Genomic DNA, 13,191 nt, shown 5'->3' with positions numbered 1-13,191 from the left:
TTGTGCAAATACCTTTGTTAACTGCTCATATAAAAAAGTAGAATGCAGTTTTGGATGAAATTTATAATCATGTTTATAATCATGAAATTACTTTATCTCCTGTTCTTGGTTTAAAAACAAAAAGTCATTATTATTATTATTATAAACCATGTATGGGAAAATGTCTCCTTCTGCCACTGACTCTATTGGACTATGACAAACATTCTTGCATAATTACTCTGTTTCACTCAAGGGTGATTATTTTTTGATGAATGAGTTGAGCCGCCAACAAATCCATGTACACAGATGTTTAAAGATGCAAGTAATAGAAACACAATATGTTTAAAAGGGTTTATCTTATAAGATCAAGAAAAACAAAAAATGCCTACCTACATGCTTAAGTACAGAAAAGAATGAAAGTTGCAAAAAGAATTAAAAGTGATGGAAGCTTTCAAAAGCTGAAAGAGGTTTGAAAGTAATTTCTCAGATGAATATTTCTGCTTCTTCTTTTCATTTTCATTCCTCCCATCATCCTTCTTAAAACAGAACGTTCTTGAAGGTTTTCCAAAGCTCTGTGGGGTCATGAGAGAAGCACTGACTCAACACTGCTCACTTTGTATGCGAGGCAGCATGTGGATGCAAACGATGAAAAGAGCTTGTTAGGGAGGGAGGAGCAGCAGCCACGGCCCTGGAGCCATGGCTGAGAGACAGGGTAGACTTTATGGTCTAATCTGTGTGCCAGCAGTGACCAAAGGTATTAAAAAAAACTGTTGTTTCCATCAGAAGACTGAAGTTTGAAGAGAAAAGACTTACAGTGAGACCAACACAGAGAGGTCCACTGTTGCTTACCTTTTACCCAAAGAGCTGTGCCTCCGGCTAATCTCTTAATGAGGAGACTCGCTGCCATAATATGCCTCTTTACAGAGTTTTTTTTTCAGCTGATAATACTTTTATATAACTCAAAATCTGTTTAAGCTGTTTGTAGTGGCATGGCTGTAGATCTAATCCTGTTATTTGGACTTGATTTGAAGCTTAATGCTTTGATGTGACAAAAGTGGATTCTTTGTGTTAAAAAAGATTAGCCAGAGTAGGGACCCTTTGAGAAATGACAAAAGTGTCCAAGTATTTGCCAGAATTTTGTTTCAATTCTATAAAACATGTCTTAAGGCTAAGATGGTTCCTCGAATAACTGGATCACAAAAAATAGACACTTACTGCAATGTCACAAAACTCAGGAGAAAAACGGCAGAATATGCAAGTAATAGCCAAAAAAGGCCTGGAGTGTCTTATGTTTTGGACTAGGCCAAACTCAAGGAATGCAGAAATAGTTCTCGTTTTACGACACATTCTTATTAAGGAACCACCAGCTGGTGCACCTCAACATTTCTAGAATTGGAACATTTCTTATAGTATCTTTTAGCAGCTCTACTGCCTTGGTGTGTCAGAAATATTTTCAACTGCAAAGCTGTCAGTGTCTGTCGCCCAAAGTTTCTTAAGCCTCTGTATGTTGCTGGGCTGTGTTGGTTGACACGACTCAGTAATACTGCGTGGACATCAAAGAAGGTTCACCTGGATTGTCAGGGAACCAGTGTGGGAGAACAATAGGCAGATTGGTGCTGCATCTGCAGTGATGTACCAATCTGCTGTGGTGAAGAGAGAGCTGAGTCACAATGCAAAGGTCTCAATCTACGTTCCTAATCTCATCTATGCCATTAAACATCAAAGTAAAAAAAACGGACGAAGGTCAAGAATGTCAGTTAATCTACTACTAAGACATTCCGACTACTGGTACAAATTATTCAATACAGATCTGCTTGTGTTTTGCTACATCAAGAACAGTTTATGGAATGTGAGATATTTGGGACCACAGAAGTTGATCCAGCCCATAATCTAAGGTTACTCTTACTCCAACTTCAGAGATAGAAGTAGATGAAAAGGATTTTTCTGTATTTTATCTTTACTGGAAGAAAATATGTTCAAACTAAAACAGCAAATGCATTGTCTGCATCCTGGAGGATGTCAACACTGAACATCAATAGGCTCTTGAGAGCAGAACGACATTCCACTGGGAGCTTTGTAGGTTTCAATGACCAATTGGCTGGTGCTGCCTGTGAAATCATCTGTTAGGGCTCTGGAATTAAACTCTAAAATATTTAACTACATACAGATGGACCAAATCTGATACAATACACAGAATGACATGACAATATTTTGCAGCTAAAATCAAGAAAGTCCAAGTCAGGGGTTAGTTATTTGTTCTGTACAAACATAAGTGGTGAAAACTATGTTGGATTGTCACAGTAATAATAACCCCAGAGTTCTACAGAGAAGAGACAAGGAGCTTTAGCAGACAACAGGAAGGTCTACTGCAATGAAGAACATTACTTTATTGGCTCATTTCTGTCCTACTCTAGCTTTTCATTTTTTTAACTGTTAATATTTGTTTTTAGGTGATTATTAAACATTTACTATTGTTGTTTGCATTTTTGGGTGTTTTAATACATCATCTGTTCCTTTGTCTCTCTACAAAGCACTTTGAACTATACTCAGCATGAGAGGTGTGCCATATAATAAAAGAACCAGTGCCTGGTATTTTATTATTTTAATCTTTCAGTCTCCAAAAGCCATGGAACATATAAGACATATTGACAGCCTGACTTTGAACAAAGGGGTGAATATTTACTTATATCGACATAATAAACAAAGAAGCTAATATTGCTCCTTGCAATGCTAATTTTACTAATGTGCTAATTCATAAAAATTACTAAAAAACTGACCATCATGTTCAATAAGATATTGAACTTTGGTGTCACTTCTCTCAAATTAGTGTAGTATATGCACATTGTGACATTGTCTCTGCAAAGTGAAGAGAAAGAGATAAAAGCAGATATTATTTTTCGATAAAGTTATGTTCTGATGGCCGTTGGGATCAAATCTGAACCCCAAAATCATAGACTGGAGCACATCTAAAAATATATTCAAATATTCAAGTTTTAATCATCCTGATGGGAATTTCTGTTTGTTCATTTGTAAAATAATGAACAAACAGCTGTTGGTTATTACAACGAAAAAAACATCAGGAAAAGTAGTCCACACAGACAGAAAAACCTTATTCCTTCCTGATGTGGAGATAACAAAAGAGTGTAACATCTTCAGGATTAACAAACTTAATCAAGAGGAAAAACCACATCAGTGCTTAGTAATGCTGACCTCGCTCCATGCAGGCTCTGTAGGAAATAATTTTCCAAGCTGTGAGGAAATATCAGCAGTTCAGACAAATGCTAGCGTGGAACCCCATAGAGAGAAAAGTGTGATGTGATCTAGGATTACAGGGGACATTCTTCAGAATCTCCACTTAGCATCACGCTAGGTTTTTTCACTATTTTGTCCTGCCAGTTTTTAGTGTACTTAATTCAGATTACTCCTTAACCTTCCATCAACAGTTCTACAAGAGTTATCTGTGTTTCTTTAGAAATAGAAAAGAGCTGAAGAAATAAGAATGTATAGAAGTCAGTGAAATAAAGGAGAGAAAACAAGGAGGGATGGGAGGAAGAAGCAGGAATTCCAGAGAAAATCTCCAATTTCAATCTGAAGACCAAGAGAAAAAGATGGCAGCTTAATCCAGGAGAGACTGGATGACAACCACAGAATGAAAATCTGTTTTTTTCTTCTATTTTTCCCTCATGCAAACATTACATTTCTGCTGTCTTAGTACAACTTCTATCAATGACTTCCAGACCTGCATGGACATAAAAAGTATCCCTCCACCCCACCACCCAACCCTGCCTGCGTGGTGGGGGATATGTGGGTGGAGCTCATGGATAAGGCCTTTTTTCCCCTCTCTTGAAGTATTACTTTCAGAAGGATTTTAAAAGTTGGCCATGTACACAGAAAACACAGCAGTCTCTTGTATTATTAAAAAGGAAAGGCATTATGATTCCTTTCAGACAGTTTTAGGACTAAGTATTGTCAACTACTCCGGATTATACTGACATTTATGTGTGCTTTATGTATTCTTTCTTTAAAGGTTGTCAGTGAGTCACTGTTATGCAATTTATGTTTGCATTTCTCATGGAGTTATCAAAGAAGGATGAAAGACAACTGTGCAGAGAAGACAAATTCATGTGTTTCATTTTATGTATAAAATGGTGAAAACTTAAAGTAGATTGACGTTTATTAGAGTCTTACCTGGTAAGAATGGAATGATTCTGCGCTTTGGGTCCTTCTGGCCTCCCTCCACAGGGAATTTATCCAGCAATTCCATCTGAAATCCCCAAAATGATTAGAAAGTTATTGGCACATATAGTATTTACTTTCACACATACACATATAGGCTGAATAAACAGGGGAGCTGCAGGTGGTGAGGAAGTGATTTTTTATAAATCAGCACTTCCTACAGGGAATTTAGCCAATAGGGGCAGATCTGACAATGATTAGGAATGTACTGAACAGATGGTATGTTTCTTTCCCCTCTGAGCTTCATATGTTGCTGTAGCTGAGTGCTGTTAGCAGCCAGGAACCACTGACATAATGGAATATATCTGTTTCCATCATTTCTCAGAAAAAAAGCCAATGAGCTGTGATTCTTTGTTGCTCTAAATCGCTTCTCTTTTTCTTAATTCTTCTATTTCTTAAAAAACTGTAATTCAGCAATTAAAGCCTATCAGAAAATAAATCTGCATGCAACCCTGATGAAGCCAAAGTTTCAAAAACAAACAAAAGCATAATTATTTTGGCCCAGACAACTGAAGTACATGTTGAATCCTAATATGATTTCTAACAGAGACTCTGACATAACAATACAGTCTCATCAAATTGGATCATTTAAGAGGTTTTATAGCCACAGATATAAAAATATTTCCAAAACACAGGAGAAAGTACTTTTCAGCTAAACAAATTATTATTTACATACAGAAAGAAAGTTTTTCTAATAATAGTTCATAATGAAAGTTTATTTAGAAACTGTTTCCTAAAAACTACAAAAACAATTGAGTAAACTATATCCTACACCCTTCAATGGCGGAGGATATTGCCAAACTCAGTCAACTACGTACCTTTAGTTTCGTTTTTTGTACTCAGTTTTGAATCATATTCGGCAGACATAGAATATATTCATCTGTTATACAGTCTGGATGAAGCTCTAAAGCACAAATAAAACTTAAATGAAACTGTGACTGATTGGCCAGGTCATTACTGAAAGACAAGTTTTAATCTCAATATGATTCCTTACTTGGATAATTTAAAGCTGGAATAATAAAGGACAGAAACAATGTAGTAAAATCTCAGATCTGAAAAGTTTTTTTGTTTTTTTTTGCTTTCAGGTGCAACAATCAGCTTTGAACAGGTTTACCCTGTACAAACATCCATCCTACAGCATGTGGTCTCTAATGAGACGTTGCTGATAAAGTCGGGGCAGAACTCCAGTTAAACTGAGATTTCCATCCTACAGACCAATTTTACTAACTATCTACAACAAAAACAGAATTACAATACTAAACCACAGCCTCTATGAAATAAACTCAAGGTCATCTCGTCTCAAATCAAGACCACTGGAAGCCGTTATTTCCCTAACCCTAAAATGTGTGTAATCAGAACAAACAGTTTTCATTTATTTATTTATTGAGAAGTATACAAAAAGTATGTCTTTTTTAAAATAGTATTAGTAGAGCTAATTAAACTTATCTGTGTATTTAACTTAAGCTGGCATGTTATTATTAACATTAAAATACATTAAGGCTAATCATCATAAACAGAGAGCATTGGAAAACCAAAATAGTGTCAGAAAAAAGAAAGATGTCGACAAAGTATGGAGGGAAAAATGTTTGGCTCGAAAAACATCAAACCGCTTAAGTGACACAGCACCACCTTAGGAATGCCACCATAAAAACAAAGGCAGCCAGCCAGACAGAGACAAAGAAGATCCAATGCCCCACACAGAGTAATTGTTCCCATGTGTTTAGCTGGGAGTGCAAACACACTCCAGCCTCAGTGTCTCCCCTGAACTTTGTATCTACTCTGTAATCAGAGCCAGTCAAAGGAAAAGAAAAAAAACCATTTGGAGTCAGAGAGAAACATCTCTACAAAATGTCATTTACGCCAAGCATGCAACATCAAATATTCATGCTCCATGGGAACGCCTTCAGTTGCTAAAAGCACCATGGATGACTTGTTGGTCCTATTACAGCAGTGACATGAGACTTGCTTTTTGAGGCCAGATTCAAAACATGAGTGTCATATACACAATACGTTATTCTGGACTAAACAAATTACATTTTCAAATTACACTGCTGGATACGCTTTTCTGCTTGCTTATTTATTGGTATATCCCTCTGATGGTGTAATTACACTTACCTAAAAACAGAAGGACATTAACTGCAAAATATGAAAGAACCACAAGTCTCCTAACTTTGATAATAATGACCTCTGATTTTTGTATCTACAATTAAAAGGAAATTTGAATTACTTCATGTGGCTCTTAATTCATCATCATTTACTGGCCCTATATGAGGAAACAAAACCCAAAATAATCACCATAACAAAACATGTCAGCAACTCACAGAAAGACAACATGTGGTCAGGGAAGTATTTATAGTTTTAACTTAAGATGATAGATAGAGGATCCTGGAAACTTCTAAACTGGTTTTATTTCTGCTTATTCAGAAAGAAACTTACACTTAAAAGGACTCAATTTAGTCAAGTCTGTATCTGTTTTCACTACATCAGCATTTAGGCAGATGCATAATAAAGGTTGTGCAAGACTGTTGAATGAGGGGATGAAGAAAAGCTTCACATCTACAATCTCTTCCAGTTTTCATTTGCATAATAACTCAGACTGTCAATTGGCTTAACTGTCTTTTAAATATACATTTCTGAATTTTGGGTAACTGTAGCAAGAAGACGGTTTGATGTAAACCATTCTACTGTAGCTCTAGCTATCTTTGAGGTGGTTGTCCTGCTAAAAAAATAACCTTTGTCTTAGTCTCATCTCTTCTGCAGCTTCCCATTAAGTCTGATCAGCTTCTCTGTCCCTGCTGAAGAAAAGAATCATGTGAGGACGATGCCTTCACCACTTTGTTTTGCATGAAACAGGGTTTCCTGCAAAAAACCTGCAAGGTGTTCCACCAGCAGCCCAGTGTGTTGACAGGAAATGTAAATGATGAGCTACAGCCGGTTCACATCTCTGCTGGAATCCAGAGGCAATCAGGAAGATTTAATTTACAAGGGACCAGAAGGGACCAAGATTTTCCGTTCGTGACTGTTGAGTTTGTAATAAGCGCCACAGACTCTGTTTGTTTTGGTGGCTCTGACTTTATGAGACCAGTTTTTCCAATCATTGTCAACACCGGCTGGCCCTCTAACATTTGTTCACTCTGCAACCACGTGCTGAAATCTGCCTGACTAGAGTGTAGCAGAGGTGGAGCAGGAATTTGATATAGCACAGTTTGAGGCATCGTTTTGTGTCAAAACAACTGTGTTCTGCATGACCATGAGACGAGCGTGAAAGCGGTGTCTGCAACAGGGTGAGGCGGCCAACGCACAGAGAGGCAGTTGGTGTGATTGGTGTGATTGCACTCTGTTCAACGCATCGTTTATAAATCAGTCTGTGTGAAGTACGCAGCGGAGCAAAGCAAAGACGCATGCAGTTCGTGGTTACTGGTTTTTAAAAAGTCCTGCTAGATAAAATGAAAACAAGCAAAGCTTAGCCTGGCGGAGGGACAAGTAAAGCCTGGCAGCTCACCAGGCTTGTAATACACTGGGGGAAACTCTGTAAGGCAGTATTTTGTCTCATCTGACCAGAACAACTTGTTCCACATGTTTGTTTCCTACGTAGCTTGAGGCAACTTCCAAATAAGACCTCTACTGACTTTATTTCAACATTCACTACCACCACTCCTCCACAAAGGACAATTTTGTGGAGTGCACAACTAATAGTTGCATTAAAACATTCTCCCGCCTGAGCAGTAAATTCAATGGATCTTTTAGCTGATTCTCTGACTAGTGCTCTCTGTCCAGTGGATAGTCGTGTCCCAGTGGGTTTGAAGAAATTCCATATTTTTTACATTTTCAGTTAAAAAACTGAACAGTACACAGTAATGTGTCCAAAATCAGGAAATATTCTATAATCATAACGTTTTCTCCATAACTTTATTCCTGATCTGTCAGTTGTGTTTCTCTGTCTTCGTGAGGCTCCGTGAAGCTTATTCACCAATGTTTTCTTGTAATCCTCTGAGACCTTCACAGCAACACAACTGAATTCATACCAAGAATACAATGGACACAGTTGGACTATTTCCTAATTAGATCAGTTCAAAAGGCAGTGGGTTGGGCTGGATTTTATTTCGTTATCAGAGTAAAGAAAGTTAAATACAAATTCATACCACATTCTTGTAGATTTTAGTTATTCAGGACATGACAGTCAGTGATTTAAGTAGAGACATTTTGACACCTGATCACAAAAGCCTCTTCAGTTCTGAGAACCTGAAGAAGCTTTTTCAATGAGAGGTAAAACTCTTCAAAAAACAAAAGTACACCAACCTTCTGTTAAGGCACTTTGGAATACCACTTCACAATTATTTGCTACTTTGCATTAGTCTACTACATAAATTCTCAATTAAATTCATTGAAGTTTATAGTTATAACAGAATAAAATATGAAAAGGCCCAAAGCTCTTCCTGTTAATATTAACTTCTAGCCACAAAAATCAAGTTAAGTGTGTCAGTGGTCTCACTAGCACACATATTATTAAAAATAATAAAAAACAAAAATGCTTTGTTGTGGTTTATCTTAAGCATTAGCTGTTTGTTCCAGCTGAGTTGACTGCATGCATTCAGTGACACATCCAGTCTCCGCCCCATCTTGTCTTTGTTATGAGAACCTCAAGCTGAATCATATAAAATAGATGGAAATGATGATGTGGCAATTAACAAAAAGAGTTAAATTTGTCATCCTTTCATCACCATGTTGGCCAGACACCTGGACTGATGTCAGAAGTTATCAACCTTCTGTCTTTGTCTGCTTCATAGTGAACACTGTAAAGCATCCGACTAATACATTTACTTTACTTCACATAAATTCTGGAATACTATTTCAAAACTAATAAGGTGATGTATTTTTGTCAGTCCACGTCAGGTCAGCTGATTTGAAAGAGTACTCTGCCCAACCACAGACTTGCCAACACAACAGGAAGCAGTATAGCAGGGAGGAGGTGAGGTCACATGGGAAAGTCCCAACTGAAAATAAGTCAGACATGATCATCACATTCTCTGACAGTGGTAGTGACATATTAATCATAACTGGAAACATGATGAAGAAATAAATGCATTATGCTATTAAAAAGTAATCTTGTAAATAAAAATGAGGACCGAGTTAACGAGTGCAGCTTCCCTGATGAGATTACATTTTTGCTTTATATTAGCTTCAACAGCTACCAACCAAAACAAATAAATAATATTTTAAACTATCACAGAGGTCTGTAAATCCAGTCCTTGAGTTCCACTGTAATTCAACTTTTGGATGCATCCCTGCTCCAACAAACTTCAATCCAAACGTTTTATTACCTCCCTGGCATATCATCAAGATTTGAAGTGATGCCTGGTTGTTAACCATTCGTTTGGTGTTGGAGGACAGTGGCACTCGAGGACTGGAGTTGCAGACTGTATTGTATGGTGTGTCATGACTGCACCAACAGATATCTAAAGGACTGAATGTGTTTTCAGTTGATAATTAAAAAAAAACAGTTTCCAAGCTTGGTATTTAAATCAAGCAAGAGTGGTCTGATTTTCATTAAAGTGAACTTGATTTTTCCTCATTTGGCAATACAGTGATGTAGGACTTTTCGATGCGATTATAGCAGGTCATTTGGACAGAATTTGTATTGCCTGACTTTCTCCAATGTTGTACAAGTTATATAATCAAATACTGAGCCTTTGGAGAGAAAGGTCTTCAAAGATATTTGGATTAGGAGAAATGTAAAGCAGGAAGTAAAAGTTAAAAGTAAAAAGTATCGCACTTCAGCAGGGCTGGTTACCATTATGATGTTATTTTACAGTTTTAAAAAGTAGCAAACTGTTTAAAGTCAATTTAATGAGATGGCAGAGATCATGCTAAAGAGAGTGCCGGATTATCTCCTGTTTGAAAAGGGTTGTGCAGTGTTACCCCTTCCCCACATGTTGCTGAGCACTGATGGTCTGCTGGCTGAAATAATGCAGCTATGCTCTTTCTCACGTTTCAAGCAAAACAGAGTTCACTGTTTGGAAATAATTCTGCTTGTAAAAACACCCTGTCCAATTAAAGGGTAAGTTCAATGTAGGTGTTTGTTTAACAAGCTTACAGTGATATGACATCTTTCTCTTTCAGGTAGGGAAAATGTTACCAATAACTTTACACTACCTCACTTTAAACCGGAACTAACTCTAAATCAGTTAGGATTATCATAACCAGAGAGTCTAATACTTTGAGAAGCAAATGTGAAATGATTATTTGTGATGTTTATCACCCAGAGAAATAGAAGTAATAAATCATTATTTTCATCCTGCTTCTGTTCACCAAGTCAATATCACTGTTAGCTTGTTTATAACTAAAAGGACAATATTACTACATCTCACAGACAGAAAGGTGATCGCACATTTCCAGGCTCAATTGAATGCTATTAGTAATGAAATACCGTCTTTTGCTTAACATTGCATTAGCTGCTTCGGGGAAGCTTTGATGATGCATTACATGACTTTATTTCACTCCTCATGCTTTAACTATTTTAATAAAATTATAAGAATTGAATTCAGTTAGGGTTCACCGTGCACTTTGCTTAAATTGACTGTATGCTCATTAAAAGTTCTTTGCTGGGTATCTTGTAGTCAGTGCTCTCAAAGCTTTGATGCACCCAGCACCCAAAGATCCATAACCTTCAAAAGAAGAAAGGAAACTATGACACTAATGAGATTTCCTCCTTGTGCAAGAGACACACTGGCAATAGTATGATGTTTGAATGATTTCAGACATTTCTGTGGTCATCAGTGCGGTTGTTCCATTCATCAGTGTCTTCTGTTAACTTCAATGGGACATTTTCAGAGTCCTCACACAGTTTAATTACCAGTGTTATGTGGATGGAGTAATGCAGACGCTGCTTCTATGATACAGAAGGTCAAATGTTGCCAAGTGTATTGGGTCATTTTCCATTATAAATATATTGACTTTAATGAGATTCCATTATTAATGCATATGACAGTGCACTTACAACAGCTTCAGCTCTTCTGGAAAAAAAAAAGTCTAAAACATCAATATGTGTGTTTATGGGAATATTTAACCATTAATCCAGGACAACAGATACTGATTTTGGACTAGAAGCCCAAACGTCCCTATGAAGCTGTGATCAGGGCTCTGGGATGCAAGACAGGTTCCTCTACTCCACACAGTTGTCTATTCTCTCCAAAAAGAGCTTCTTTAAAATTGCCTTCAGTAAATACTACAGTAAAAGAATGATACTGGACCATTGGAGTGATATAGCTTTTAGCACTTTCTGTGACATCTAACATCTTGGGCACCATCATCTGGGTCACAGGTGGGCAGAGACACCCCACCCAGCAAGCTGAATGTCCTTTTGGTATGTAGAGAAAACTACATCTGTCCTATCAATGCTATTAATCTGTAGATGATATTGCAAAGGTGACATTGTGTAGACCTCAGTCTGAAGTCCATATATTGATAAAATATTCTGTATAAGTCTGCCTTTTTAACATGAGCCAACACTAGTGGATCAAAGAGAGTGCTAATATATAGTAGCTACACAAAAATGGAAACCATAGCAGCTGTAAATAACTCATCCTTTGTAAAAGGATGGGCCTTAAAATGTTGTTTTTGGTACTTGTGTTGGAAAAATTACATTAAGGTCACATCTGCTAGTCAATGACAGTATTTTTTCCACGACATACTAAAACTACTAAAGGGACTCCACAAGTCTTTAAAGATCTGCTTACTTAGTTTTTCCAAGACCAGAACTAAACTAAGGTAGTCAGCATTTCGAACAAATTTCATGAAACCATAAGATGTGCCAAAACTGTTCCTACTATCAACAAGGGCTGAAAATATTACTGCTTGCTGCAGTTTTGATCAGAAACTCAGACTAGTGAATTATTTATTTGATCTCAGTGCAAGATGTAAAATATTACATTTTCACAATTTTCTTTTCATGCATTTTTTTTCCAAAGAGGTTATTGTTATTTTAATGTTCCTTTTTTAATTAGCAGGTGTATGAACAGTGCTATATAAACTTGCATTAAAAATAAAACCTTTTTTCGAATAAAAGCAGTCTATTTGGATTTGCATGTTTAACACTTTTTCAACAAACATTTATTTTAGGATTTTCAATCCAGTCATACAAGTCAGTGTAGTAACACATGCACATACTAACACACTAAACACCCACCTGGAGGTCAAAGAACTTGCTGTAGCGCCTGTAAATAGTTTCTGTACTGCCATCACTCCAGGACACTTTGATGATGTAAACCTTGCAAAGAAAAAGAGGGAGGAGAATTATATTACTGCATAGTGAACTTAAAACATCCCAGTATTTCAAGTTACTTCAAACGATGGACCAAGATAAGTTTTTGAGTGAAACCCCACCTTTATGGTTTTACTATATAGTAGTGTTGTGACTCCTATAAGGCTGAACAGGAAAGACAAGCTGCTCTGACTGACAAAAATCAAGCATCAGTCATTACCATCAGGATATACTATTATTTCACTTCCTGTGGTGCTTGAGGCGCTTTGTCCAACACTGAAACATTATCCTGTATAGACACAGCAGATTAGCTTTACCAGACAATCATTATTTTGACACCAAAAGTTATCTGGTTAACATCTTTGAAACAAAAACTAGGGAATTAGTATAGATATAACTATATGATGTAAACAACTAAAATGTTAGCTGTATTATATGGAAATATTACAAACACATCTAAGCTAATCACCAGGGTCTGGAGGAAGCAGATGCAGTTTTAGGGAATGCTCTCAACTAATAAAAAAGAGCAGAGGCGAGGGAGGTGATTGGAAACTCCCTGGTGGCTCACTGTGTCTGGCTGACTGCTGCTGGCCTGACTCCCAGGCCCACTATGGCCTAGCTCTCTCTTGCAAGGCAGCAGTCAGCTATTGCTAAACAGACATGTAGGGGAACCTATTTGATTATACAGAGCTTCACACTGAGTTTATGTCTGTGCA

The 13,191-nt window shown here is 37.1% G+C and overlaps 1 protein-coding gene across 4 annotated transcripts in view; it reads right to left on the bottom strand.

Moving 5' to 3' along the window:
* The window catches only part of sh3pxd2b (SH3 and PX domains 2B), a 37,370-nt gene that overhangs the window by 21,290 nt on the left and 2,889 nt on the right, over window positions 1-13,191 (bottom strand). For all 4 annotated transcript variants that reach the window (XM_032577302.1, XM_032577303.1, XM_032577304.1 and 1 more), the window contains exons 2-3: window positions 12,401-12,481; window positions 4,168-4,243 (exon numbers count right to left, since the gene is read on the bottom strand). In XM_032577302.1, coding sequence (XP_032433193.1) covers window positions 4,168-4,243; window positions 12,401-12,481 — 157 coding nt within the window. The remainder of the gene's footprint in view (window positions 1-4,167; window positions 4,244-12,400; window positions 12,482-13,191) is intronic.

This window comes from Xiphophorus hellerii, chromosome 11 (assembly GCF_003331165.1).
Source record: "Xiphophorus hellerii strain 12219 chromosome 11, Xiphophorus_hellerii-4.1, whole genome shotgun sequence".
NCBI lineage: Eukaryota > Metazoa > Chordata > Actinopteri > Cyprinodontiformes > Poeciliidae > Xiphophorus > Xiphophorus hellerii.
This window is presented reverse-complemented; position numbering and strand designations above follow the sequence as displayed.